Genomic DNA, 13,974 nt, shown 5'->3' with positions numbered 1-13,974 from the left:
AATCCAGAAATTTATATGGAACCATATAGAGCCTAAATAGCCACAACAATCTTAAGAAAGAAAAACAAAGTTGGAGGTATCATATTACCTGATAGCACTCTATACTGTAAGGCTATAGTAAACAAAACAGCATGGTAGTGGCATAAAAACAGACACATAAGTCAATGAAACAGAATAGAGAGCCTAGAAATAAACTCATGCCTGTATGGTTAATTAATCTATGACAAAGGAGGCAAGATTAAAGATAAAGGGGTAAAGACAGTTTATTCAATAAATGGTGTTGGAAAAAATTGGACAGATACATGCAAAAAAATGAAGTTAAATCACTTTCTTATACCATATACAAGAATAAACTCAAAATAGATTAAAGACTTAAATGTAAGACCTGAAACCATAAAACTCCCAAAAGAAAACATAAGCAATAAACTCTTTGACATTGGTCTTAGCAATATTTTTTTTAAATATGTCTCCTCGAGCAAGGGAAACAAAAGCAAAAATAGACAAATGTAACTATGTCAAACTTAAAAGTTTTTGTACTATGAAGGACACCATCAACAAAAGGGAAACACAACCTACTGACAAGGAGTTAATATCTAAAATATATAAAAAATTCAGAGTTCAACAACAAAAACACAAACAATCTGATTTAAAAATGGGCAGTGGACATTTCTCCAAAGAGGACCTACAGATGGCCAATATTCATATGAAAAGATGCTCAATGTCACTAATCATCAGGAAAATGCACATTGAAACCACATGAGATACCACCTCACACCTGTCAGAATGGTTATCATTAATAATCAACAAGTTTTGTTAAGGATGTGAAGAAAAGGGAACCCTCATGCACTGTTGGTGGGAATGCAGGTCAGTGCAGCCACTGTAGAAAATAGTATGGAGTGTCCTCAAAAAACTAAAAATAGAACCCATATGGCCCAGGAATTCCACTTCTAGGTTATTTATCTGAAGAAATCCAAAACACTAATTCAAAAGTTATCTGCACCCCTATGTTCATTGAAGCATTATTTACAACAGCCAATATATGGAAGCAACCTAAGCGCCCACCAATAGATGATTGGCTAAAGAAGATGCAGTATATAGATACAATGGAATATTACTTAGCCATAAAAATAATGAAATCTTGCTATGTGCCGGGGGTCTTGTCCAGCATCTACAAGGGTTCAGGAAGGGTTCATGGAGAAGGGGCTGCGGTAAATTATTATGAGTCTAGAGCAGTGATGGCGAGCCTTTTGAGCTCAGCGTGTCAGCATTTTGAAAAACCCCTAACTTAACTCTGGTGCCGTGTCACATATAGAAATTTTTTGATATTTGCAACCATAGTAAAACAAAGACTTATATTTTTGATATTTATTTTATATATTTAAATGCCATTTAACAAAGAAAATCAACCAAAAAAATGAGTTCGCGTGTCACCTCTGACACGCATGTCATAGGTTTGCCATCACTGGTCTAGAGACAAAACATAATTTTCAAAGGCATTTTGGGGAGCAGACTTAGCTAAAGAAACCAAGTCCTCCTTGTCTCAGGACCCCTTGCTTTTTATTAACACAAATTGTCCTAAAGCAAGGTAGATATACATATCAAAGGCAAGGTTTAGTATACAGAATCCATTGTCAGATTGGGGGAACTGCCTACAGCTGTTCATGTGTTTGGCCAGTACAAGGCAATAACATGTAAATTAAAATACTCTCAGCTGTCTGGCAGCAAGCAATCATCTATGCAAATCTTTAGGTGTGGGAAAAGGCCCTTAGCTATTTCCAGCAGGCAATCCTCACGGTTCCATCAACCTTTTGATGAAACTTCTTGCATTTATGACATGCTGGAATGAGCTTCCAGCAGCTATGTGCGACAACATGGATGGACTTAGAGGGCATATGTTAAGTGAAATAAGTCAGTCAGAGAAAGACAAATACCATACAGTTTCACTTATATGTGGACTCTAAAGAATAAAATAAAGGAACAAACAAAGCAAAAACAAACTCATACATACAGAGAACAAATTGATGGTTGTCTGATGGGAGGAGAGTTGGGAGAGTGAGTGAAAAAGGTGAAGGGAATAAGAAGCACACATTGTCAGTTATAAAAATACTCACCAGAGATGTAAAGTATAGCATAGGGACTACAGGCAATAGTATTGTAATGCGTATATATGGTGCCAGATGGGTACTAGACTTATCAGGGTGATCACTTCATAAGGTATATAAATGTCTAATCACTATTTGTACACCTGTATGTCAACTGTAATTTAAAAATTGAAAAAGAAAGGACAAAAAGAAGTGCTCCGTTAAGATAAAAGAGAGAAAGGGGGGCCCCACTGGGTGGAGGAGAGGTAGGATGTGGGAGGGGCTGCTGTCTGGAGAGTCAAAAATTAGGCAGGGTGGGGAGGAGCAGGGAGCAGTGCCTGGGAAGTGAGTGAAGGGAGGAATTGGAGTTGCAAGTGTAGACAACTCTGGGAAAGCAGGGCAGTGAGGCAGGGCACACACCAGCCTCAATGAGCTCTGCTCCTTCCAGCCACTACCCTGCTGGATTTAACCTCTCTCCCCTCCCCTAGTGTCCTCACTCCCACCCATAGAACAGTAGTGTGCCATAGTTGCTATGCCTGCACAGCCTGTGTTATCAAAAGGCCTTATAATGTGTGCCAGGTGGGCCTGCCTGTCTACTCCCAAGCCATTACTCCACAAATCCTGCATGTTTGTGTGTGGGGCCGGGGTGGGGTGGGGGGGAGGAATTTGGGGGTGGGAGGGGGGGAACAGCGCTGCACTGGATTCTCCAGCCTCCACTCCCCAAACTCCTCCCCCTGTCAAGTCCCTGCTCTGCACTTTTGCATCCCCTCTCCTGTTCACTGGCAATGCCTTGCACTCCAGTCTCTGCCTGTTAAAGCTAAGTCTTTCAAAATTTGACTCCACCAGGCAGCCTTTCCTAAGGCAGGTACACAGCATCAGCCTCTACTTATTTATCCTTTAGCACTGTTAGCTTCATGGGGTAACCCCAGTATCTGCCTCTTGCTTGTTCCATTTCTTTTTTGAACCTTCATAACTCCAGCTCAGTCCAGGGCTGAGCCAGGCATAGGAGAGTGGTGAATTAGCCCAACACTGCCTACTGCAGAGATGGAGAATGTCCAGCCTGTGGGCCATATAAGGCCCTCAAAATCATTTGGTGTGGCCCTGTCAAGGCATTAGGGGTGAGTTAATTAAATGTTTGACCAAATATAGAAGGCTAGTTTTTAAGTTGACAATTTTGTATGGCCCTTGAGTGATACTATAAATATCCAAATGGCCCTTGGCAGAAAAAAGGCCCAACCAGCGTGGCTCAGTGGTTGCGCGTAATCTATGAACCAGGAGGTCACAGCTCCATTCCAGGTCTGGGCACATGCCCAGGTTGCGGACTTGCTCCCCAAGTGGGGTGTTCAGGAGGCAGCCAATCAATTAATCTCTCTCTTCATTGATGTTTCTATCTCTCTCTCTTTCCCTCACCCCTCCTCTCTGAAATCAATTAAAAAAAGAAAAGGTTCCCCCCTCCCCCTTGTACTAGAACTCACATGTACAGTGAGTACCACTTTGCATGGGGAGTAGCTGGGTGGGCTGGATCAGGATGGGGCCTCAGGGAGGCAGGCTGTAGACCCATGCAGATGATAATCATAGTGGGTGTGAGTGGGCCAGCCTCTCAGGGATGGCTTATTGCCCAACAGAGAAGGCTGGAGCAAGGACCTGCTGGGGCTAGGTGCTGAGAGGAGGTTACAGTGTGAGGTTCTGAGAGGGTGCTGCTGGGAAAAGGCCACTGGGACCACCCTTTGGGGAACCCTCATGCCTGAGGAGCACCCCATAAATCACATCAGAGTCTGGAGGCTGGAAGTAGCCCCACCACTAGAGCTCTGAGGGCTCCCTGCCTCATTCCCTCCCTGAAGGACCTACCTGCTTTCTTCCTTGTCCTTAGATTCTCTGGGCTGCTGCATGGAAGTCCCAAGACTGCACAGTCGGCAGCCTCTGCAGGTAACTGGCTGGGTGTGATGTGGGGACCTCCAAACAACTGTGATCCGGGGGTGAAGGAGAGGACTTTTACATGCCCAGACGGGCCCTCCAACTACTATGGGGAGAAAAAGGCTAAGCCACTCTGGGGACGCTCCATGCAGGGGGGCCTCCAGGGACCAATGTCCTATGAAAGGGGTGGGCTCCAGGCCTCACTCTGCTCTCAGCCTCCACAGACACCCTGACTCCCACCCCCAATCAGAATGAGGGTGTCTACGCTGCTGTCTCAGTGCAGGAGGCACCAGGACCCCCGACCCTGCCAGCCCGGAACTACAGGGTGGTCTACGACTACAAAGCCCAGGTGAGGCCCTTGCCCTCCTCTCCTTCTCAGCAGGGCACAGGGATACCCAAGGGTGAGTTCATACGTAGGTACATGAACTCTAAGTATGCTCTGTGTGTTTGTTCTTAAAGTAGCACCCAGCACTTAGGAGGGGCTCTGTAAGTATCTGTTGAGTGAATGTTGATGAATAGGGTACCAGGGCCCGTGTCTCCCTGAATCTGCTCACACACACACATGTGGTGCCCAGATACTGACATTGTACGTGTACTTGTGTGCATCCATGTACACATGTACAGTCAGATTGACAGAACTTGAGCTACCTGCAGAAAATGGTCCAAGGTTCAAGCTCTGCACCCTCAGGTTAGGGCTCTGTTCTCCATGGCATTGGGTGCCAAAAACATGGCCAGAATAAGTCCCACAACTGTGCTGGGTTTGGTTTTGTGAGGTCCATGTGGAGATGATGGGTCAAGGAGTCACAGGGCAGCTGTGCCGAGTTCCCCATAGAGTCTGAACTGTTCCCTGCTTTGGGGTGAAGGATATAGAGACAGACCCCATATCAGTCTGGACTGAGGCCAAGCACCCACTCAGGCTGGGTGGGCTGCATAGTAGATTGCCAAATCAGTCTGGACTGATTCCCAAAACCCTGTCCCTGGCAGGGAAGACAGGCCAGAAGAAGGATTGTGTGTTTGTGATAGGGGCAAGCAGAGCTGAGGAAACTCAAGGGAGCTCACCAGCAGAGGGAAGGCTGTGTAAGGTACCCCTTGGGCATGGTCATGACCAGTACACCTGGCCCCTGACTTACTAAGGTCACTGTGTGCCTAAAGCAGAGTGAGAGAAGGGACAACAGGGAAGAAGCTGGGTTTGTGGGAGGCCTGCAATGACAAACCAGGAGGCTGGGGTGGACAGGCGGCTGAGTCCCATGTCCCACACCCCATGTCTCCAAGGGCTGCTCCAGCCAAGAGAGAGGCCTTATTCTACAGCCCCAGGAGGATGGGCATGTCTCAACTAACTCAGCCCACATAGGAACAAGCTCAAATTTATGGCTTGGGGTGGGGGTTTGCCCGACCAGACCCTCTCAACAGGCCCCTCCAAGCTTGATGCATTTTCATTCTGTTGCCAAGAATTCTGATGAGCTGGACATCTCTGCTGGGGACATCCTGGAGGTCATCCTAGAAGGGGAGGATGGCTGGTGGACAGTGGAACAGAATGGGCAGCGTGGCTTTGTACCTGGTTCCTATCTGGAGAAGCTCTGAAGAAGGGGCAACAGCCCCCACCTCGACCTGCCCTATCTGTGGGGCCAGCAGTGTCTTTGTCACTGCAAGGCTGAGTCTCCAAGACCAAGCCAGCCCCCCAACACCATTAGTGCTGGCTGCTCCCATAGCAGTCTCTCATACAGGGAATAAAGGAGTACATTCTTCCTCCTTGGTCTGTGGAGGTCCATGTCTCTCTTAACCCTGTCCCGTGTCCAAGTGCTCAATTCAGAGGAGACAAATGAGTGAAGGGAGAAGTTTGGGAGAGCAGAGTTGCCCACTTCTAGTGAGGCTCTGCCAGGATTGGCTAGGGATGAAAAGGAGCCCTGATCACAGTCCCTGGAAACTCCCAGACTGCCAGAAAGATACTTTCACACTCAGGCAAATGGGAGAAGATCATGGGGATCAGGGAGGAGGGAGGAGGAGCAAAAAGAGGCTCAGGAGAGCTGGGATGGGGGAACCAGGCTTCCTGGGAGCAGAGGGGCTGGAGCAGGGCCTCTGGTGGGCAGTAGCAGACAGGACACAAAGAAGAGAAAATCATCAGGGCCAGACAGATATGTGAGCACAAGGAGGAGTCAGGAATGCCTGGAACATTCAAGGGACAAGCCATGCTCAGTTTGGGGTAGGAAACAGTAGATGGGACCACTGGAGGTGAAAGGGCCTTGGTGGGAAATTGGAAAGGCAGGCTTAGAGGCTTAAAGTTCAAGGGATCCTCACTGTCTCCCTGACCCAGCTGGGGCCCAGGGAAGCCAGTGCTGCCTGTGTTGCTCCCTCTCAAACATGGCAATCCTGCCCAGACAGGGGCTCACAGCCTGTGCAGGCTGACCCAGGGCAGAGGTGGGCATGCTCCTCTTTGGTTCTTGATGCTCTCAGGCCTTTCTTTCTTTGGACCCAGGCCCCCAAAACATAACTTCTACTGTTGGCCAAGACCTGGCAAAGTCATGCTCCAGTCATGGTGACCTCCATCCATGTCAAAGGCTTCAGGAATTGGTGTGCGGATAGAGCCTGTGGGAACTGGTAGCTCTGCAGTCCTGGGCCTCCCCTGCACTAACCTGTGGGAGCCCCAACACTCTACCAGCACAACAGTCCAGCAGCCCACCCCAACTCAGAGCCAGAGAGACTTTAGGGAATGGGGTGGGACACATGTGGTTCTCTCCACTGGACATACCTTGAAAGACACTGTTGAGGGTGTTATTGTCCCCTATAGACCATCTTTCTCTGGAACTGTAAGTTACTTTGCTTGTTTATTCATAAACCTTTGTGGCCTGCCCCCTGCAAAAGCAAGATGAATAAAGCCTCAGTCTCTTGCTTTACTCAAAGAGCTCTTGACTCAGTGAAGGGGACAAAATAGCCCAGAAAGTTAGTGATGATACAGGATGTGTAGAGTAGTCATGAGGCTTCTGGAACAGGTGACCTGAGATAAACCAAGGAAACAGGAAAGCTGTTCCCAGAGAGGAAAGGAGGGTTCCTTTCCATTCCTGCCTGCTTCTGGTAACCCCACAAAGGGCAGGGAGAAGGTTCATGTATGTAACAGAGAAGGGAGTGAGTGTCATCAATGGAACTCCTCAGGATTTAGAATTAGAAGAGACTCTGAAAGGACTAATCTAACCTACTTCATGATGCCCTCCCTGTCACTCCTGAAGACTGGGCACTGGGCACCCCAGTTGGCTTCAACATCTCTGATTATCAGGGTTATCAAGATAACCATGGAAGTCTGCAGTGGACCGGTGGCTTCCTACTGGTCCTGGCTTTGCCTGGATGGCCATCTACCTGGCAGCCTTATGAAGGATCATCCCACATGCCCAGGCAAGTTCCAGATGCCACAGGGGCAAGCTCTGCCCTAGGAAGAAGGCAAGGAGGGAGCTGGTAAAGGAGGCTGCTCTTATGTTTACAGCAGATGTCTATCTTTGTGCCCTCATCTTCATGACTTGAGCAAAAAAATGGGTGTGATTAAGCAAACAATCATGCTACAGGAGAGGGTGGGCTTTCTTCTTTCAGGAGGAAATGTGCCTTTGGATTATATCCTCTCACCCCAGTCTCAAGTGTGTGGGCACCTCAGAAGTCAACAAAGCATTCAAGCTGGGGCCAGGTAGAGATGAAAAGGCACAGGCTGCCCCATGGTAGGTCCTAGAAGCAGAACCAGGCTAGTCCTCTGCTACTGTCACTTACCACTGCTTTCACTAGAGGGTGTGTGGCAGACAGGGTGGGAAAAGGCTTTGGGTCTCTGAAACAAAAATCATAGTGATATTACCACCAAACCAGCAATGCAAGAAATGCTAAAGGGTCTGCTGTAAAAAGAAAAAATAAGAAACAAAGAAGGAACACAGCGGTAAAGAACAAAAATGGCAACTAACAAGTTTCTATCAATAATAACTTTAAATGTAAATGGATTAAATGCCCCAATCAAAAGACATAGGGTAACTGAGTGGATAAGAAAACATGACCCATATATCTGCTGAATACAGGAAACCCACCTCAGAAAAAAAGACGCACATAGACTGATGGTGAAGGGATGGAAAAAGGTTTTTCAGGCGAATGGAAGTGAAAAAAAAAAGCCGGGGTAGCAATACTTATATCTGACAAATTAGATCTCAAAGTGAAGGACATAAAAAGAGATAAAGAAGGCCACTTCATAATACTAAAGGGAGCAATCCAACAAGAAGAAATAACTCTGGTAAATATATATGCACCCAATATAGGAGCACCCAAATACGTAAGAAATCTTCTGGAGGAGATCAAGGGAGAGATTGACAGCAATACAATCATAGTAGGGGACTTTAACACCCCATTATCACCACTGGACAAATCCTCTAAACAAAAAATCAGCAAAGAAACATCAATCCTAAATGACTCACTAGATCAGATGGAATTAATTGACCTCTTCAGAACATTTCACCCCAAAGCCACAAAATATACATTCTTCTCAAGTGCACATGGGTCATCTTCAAAGATAGATCATATATTGGGTCACAGACAAAGTCTCTTCAAATTCAAGAAAATTGAAATCATATCAAGCATCTTCTCAGATCACAAAGGCATAAAACTGGAAATCAACTACAACAAAAACAATCAAAAAAAATCAAATGGAGACTAAATAGCATGCTATTAAACAATGACTGGGTTACCAGAGAGATCAAAGAAGAAATAAAAAACATCATGGCACAAACGACAATGAAAACACAACAATCCAAAACCTATGAGACACAGCGAAAGCAGTCTTGAGAGGGAAGTTCATAGCTCTACAAGCCTACTGCAAGAAAAAAGAAACAATGAGAATAAATGACTTAACTCTACAACTCAAAGAGTTAGAAAGAGAGCAACAAGAAAAGCCCAGTGTAAGCAGAAGGAAGGAAATAACAAAGATCAGAGCGGAGATAAACGACATAGAGACCAAAAAAACAATACAAAAGATCAACAAAACCAAGAGCTGGTTCTTTGAAATGATAAACAAGATTGATAAACCTCTAGCCAGGCTCACCAAGAAACAAAGAGAGAGGACCTAAATAAACAAAATCAGAAATGAAAGAGGAGAAATAACAACAGACCCCACAGAAATACAAAGGACTTTTAGAAAATACTATCAACCTGGAGGAAATGGACATATTCCTAGAAAAATACAACATTCAAAAACTCAATCAGGAAGAATCTAAAAATCTCAATAGGCCAATAACTAAGGAGGAAATCGAAGCAGTAATCAAAAAGCTTCCAGCAAACAAAAGCCCGGGGCCAGACGGCTTCACAGGGGAGTTTTACCAAACATTCAAGGAAGAACTAAAACCTATCCTCAGACTATGTCAAAAGATTCAAGAGGAAGGAACACTTCCCAGCTCATTCTATGAAGCCAGCATCACCCTCATACCAAAACCAGATAAAGACAACACAATGAAAGAGAATTGTAGGCCAATATCCCTCATGAACATAGATGCCAAAATCCTCAACAAAATCCTAGCAAATCAGATCCAGCAATACATCAGAAAGATCATACACCAAGACCAAGTAGGATTTATCCCAGGGATGCAAGGCTGGTACAATATCCGCAAATCAATAAACATGATACATCACATAAAAAAAAATGAAAGATAAAAATCACATAGTCATATCAATTGATGCAGAAAAAGCATTTGACAAAATCCAACACCCTTTCTTGATAAAAACTCTCAGCAAGATAGGAATTGAGGGATCATACTTCAATATAATAAAATCCATATATGACAAACCCACAGCCAACATCATAATCAATGGGCAAAAACTAAAACCATTCCCCCTAAAAACAGGAACAAGACAGGGATGCCCCCTCTCACCACTCCTGTTCAACATAGTACTGGAAGTACTAGCCATTGCAATCAGACAAGAAGAAGAAATAAAAGGCATCCAGATTGGAAAAGAAGAAGTAAAACTGTCCTTATTTGCAGATGACATGATATTGTACATAGAGAACCCTAAAGACTCCATCAAAAAATTATTAGACTTAATAAATGAATTCGGCAATGTAGCAGGATACAAAATTAATGCCAAGAAATCCATGGCATTTCTTTACACCAATAGTGAACTTACAGAAAGTGAAACTAAAAAAGCAATCCCATTTACCATCGCATCAAAAAAATTAAGATACCTAGGAATAAACTTAACTAAGGAGGTAAAAGACTTATATGCGAAAAACTACAGGACACTGAAGAAAGAGATAGAGAAAGACATAATTAGATGGAAGAACATACCGTGTTCATGGATTGGTAGAATCAACATCATCAAAATGTCCATACTACCCAAAGCAATCTATAGATTCAATGCAATCCCCATTAAATTACCAACGGCATATTTCACAGATCTAGAACGAACATTCTAAAAATTCATCTGGAATAAAAAAAGACCTCGGATAGCTGCAGCAATCCTGAGAAAGAAGAACAAAGTAGGTGGGATCTCAATACCAGATATCAAACTGTATTACAAAGCCACTGTTCTTAAAACAGCTTGGTACTGACACAAAAACAGACATATAGATCAATTGAATAGAATAGAGAACCCAGAAATCGACCCAAACCACTATGCCCAATTAATATTCGACAAAGGAGGCAAGAGCATACAATGGAGTCAAGACAGTCTCTTCAATAAATGGTGTTGGGAAAATTGGACAGATACATGCAAAAAGATGAAACTAGATCACCAACTCACACCATAGACAAAAATAAACTCGAAATGGATAAAAGACTTAAACGTAAGACAGGAAACCATAAAAATACTAGAGGAATCCACAGGCAGCGAAATCGCAAACATATGCAGAAGGAATTTCTTCTCTGATAATGCTCCTAGGGCAATGGAAACTAAAGAGAAAATAAACAAATGGGACTACATCAAAATAAAAAGCTTTTGCACAGCAAAGGAAACCATCAACAAAACAACAAGAAGACCCACTACATGGGAGAACATATTTGCCAATGATACCACCGATAAGGGCTTAATCTCCAACATTTACAGGGATCTCATGAAACTTAACAAAAGGAAGATAAACAATCCAATCAAAAAATGGGCAATGGACCTAGATAGACACTTTTCGAAAGAGGACATACAGAAGGCCGAAAGACATATGAAAACATGCTCAAAGTCACTAATTATACAAGAGATGCAAATCAAAACGACAATGCATTATCATCTCACACCTGTCAGAATGGCTATCATCAACAAATCAACAAACAACAAGTGTTGGAGAGGATGTTGAGAAAAAGGAACCCTTCTGCACTGCTGGTGGGAATGCAGACTGGTACAGCCACTGTGGAGAACAGTATGGAGCTTCCTCAAAAAACTAAAAATGGAACTTCCATGTGACCCAGTGATCCCACTACTAGGAATATATCCCAAGAAACCAGAAACGCCAATCAGAAAGGATATATGAACCCCTATGTTCATAGCAGCACAATTCACCATAGCTAAGATTTGGAAACAGCCTAAGTGCCCATCAGCAGATGAGTGGATTAGAAAACTGTGGTACATCTACACAATGGAATACTATGCTGTGGTAAAAAAAGAAGGAACTCTTGCCTTTTGCAACAGCATGGATGGAACTGGAGAGCATTATGCTAAGTGAAATAAGCCAGTCAGAGAAAGGTAAATACCACATGATCTCACTCATTTGTGGATTATAGAGAACAACATAGACTGATGAAAAGGGACAGATCCAAAGACTGAGAAGCAGCGATCAGGCTATCAATCCCCAGAAGGAAAGTAGGGGAGGGAGAGGGTAAGGGGAAGAGATCAACCGAAGGACTTGTATACACTCATATAGGCCAAACCAATGGACACGGACAACAGGGGAATGGGATCATGAGTGTGCGGGGGTGGGGAGGTCGGGGGTGAATGGGGGGATGAGGACACATTTGTAATACCTTAACTAATAAAAAAAATCATAGTGAGGTTTAAATCCTTCCTGAAATGTCATTTCTTTCATAAAGCACATCCTGAAAGAATTGACCAAATGTCCACACCTGTCCCTGACCCATCTGAGGTTTATACAAAGGGATATTTGGAGAGAAAAAAAATGTAATCTAATGCTTGGTCTTATACCTCTCTGGCGAGAGAGAAAAAAGTCAGTGAATAAAGGCCTGGCTATGAAAATGCTTGCTCTGAGCACAAATGTTACCCAGGTACAAGACTTTGGCCTAGATACTTATCGTATCTGGCAGGTGCCAGCAGTGTTTATGAGTTCCAGAGGTGATGGGCAATGCGTGTTTCATAACACCGTCTGCAATTCATTCAGGTAGTCAGAGAATTTATACCAGAGAAAACACACATACACACACACACACACACACACAAATCTAAGTCAGATTCACTGTTTCTACAGCTTTCTCCATTCTCTCTGTGCACCAGGTCACAACCTCAGCTTCTGGGAACCAATCGCATGGACAGTGTTCCCAACAGAGGAGATAGTGCTAGATAAAGGGGGAGCTGGCCTCTGTAACTGGGTGCATAAATAATCACAGCCCTCTTCCTGATAGAGGGCTGCTCAAAGGCAGAATGGAGCAGGGGAAAGCATGGCCTCTGAAGTCAGAACATCAGGATCTGAATCCATGCTCATACTTCTTTGTGTATCCTTTGGAAAGTCACAATTTCTCTGGACCTAAGTTTCATCATCAGTAAAATGAGGGCAATAAGCCCCCTGTGCAAATTGAAACTATATAGGAGAGGTGGTTGCACAACACTGTGAATGTACTAAATGACACTGAATTGTTCACTTTAACATGGTTAATTTATGCTATGTGAATGCACCTCAATAAAAAAGTCATTAAAATTTTAAATGCCTGACAGTATGTGTATGAAGGTGTTCACTGCAACAAAGTTGAAATCAACCTGAATGATTATCTATTGTACATTTGTTACTCATGGTATTAATATACCCATCTAGTAAACAAAAAGGAATGATAAATCCTACAGTCTGACAGAAATAGTAGCAAAATATGTTGTGAAGAGAAAAAGTGAACCTTGTAAAAGAGGATTCAGGTAATAGTAAAGCAATACCACAACCACAAGTCTGTTTTTGTATGTAGAGAAAGTACAGTTCACCCTCCAACAACAGGGGAGTTAAAAGAAATGGACCTTAGCCACCCACAGTAGAAAATCCACATATAATTTTTGACTACTCCATAACTTAACTATAGTCCCTTGGTATCTATGGGAGACTGGTTCCAGGAACTCCTGCAACACCAAAATCCATGGCTGCTTAAGTCCCTTATATAAAACTAGAGGCCCGGTGCACAAAAATTTGTGCACTGGCAAGGGAGGGTGGGGGTGTTCCTCAGCCCCACTTGTGCCCTCTCACAGTCTGGGACCCCTTGGGAGATAACCACCTGCTGGCTTAGGCCCACTCCCTGGGTGGCAGATGGCAGGTCTGATCCCTCGGTGCCTGCCCCACTTCCCCGGGTCGCACACACGGCAGGGCCGATCGGGGGTTGGGGCACCACCCCGGGTCGCGCACAAGGCAGGGCCTATCCGGGGGTTGGGGTGCTGCCCCGGTTCGGGTCGCACACAGGACGCCCCAGGCAGGTCACACACGGGATGCCTGGGGGGGCCGGCCGATCACTGCTGCCCTGCCCGGACGCCCCGGGTCGGGTCGCACACGGACGTCCGCAGCCCCAGGTCGCAGATAGCAGGCCCGGATGGCGGCAGGGCAGGTGGGATGGCGCTATCCCACCCTGCCTGCAGTATGCAAATTAGCTGCCATCTTTGTTGGTGGTTAATTTGCATATCGTGCTGATTAGCCAATGGGAGGCGTAGCGAAGGTGTGGTCAATTACCATGTTTGTCTATTATTAGATAGGACTAGTGGCCCAGTGTGCAAAATTGCATGCAGTAGTCCACCCGCTGTCCATCACAGGAGCCGGTGGGAGCCGCGCTGCTTCCACGGAAGCCGG

The 13,974-nt window shown here is 44.8% G+C and overlaps 1 protein-coding gene across 5 annotated transcripts in view; it reads left to right on the top strand.

Annotated features, from left to right (window-relative positions):
- PSTPIP1 (proline-serine-threonine phosphatase interacting protein 1) overlaps nt 1-5,744 on the top strand; it is a 44,619-nt gene extending 38,875 nt beyond the window's left edge. For 2 of the 5 annotated variants that reach the window (XM_023753161.1, XM_006087924.3), the window contains 3 exons: nt 3,952-4,007; nt 4,211-4,344; nt 5,445-5,744. In XM_023753161.1, coding sequence (XP_023608929.1) covers nt 3,952-4,007; nt 4,211-4,344; nt 5,445-5,576 — 322 coding nt within the window. In that variant the 3' untranslated portion in view covers nt 5,577-5,744. Of the gene's footprint in view, nt 1-3,951; nt 4,008-4,192; nt 4,345-5,444 lie in introns of all 5 variants that reach the window. The other 3 variants (XR_002829024.1, XM_023753163.1, XM_023753162.1) reach the window with 3 other exon arrangements.
- The last annotated feature ends 8,230 nt before the right edge of the window (nt 5,745-13,974 follow it).

The sequence above is a fragment of the Myotis lucifugus genome, unplaced genomic scaffold (assembly GCF_000147115.1).
Source record: "Myotis lucifugus unplaced genomic scaffold, Myoluc2.0 scaffold_41, whole genome shotgun sequence".
Classification (NCBI taxonomy): domain Eukaryota; kingdom Metazoa; phylum Chordata; class Mammalia; order Chiroptera; family Vespertilionidae; genus Myotis; species Myotis lucifugus.
Note: the sequence above shows the minus strand (reverse complement) of the source record. Positions and strands in the feature narration are given on the sequence as shown.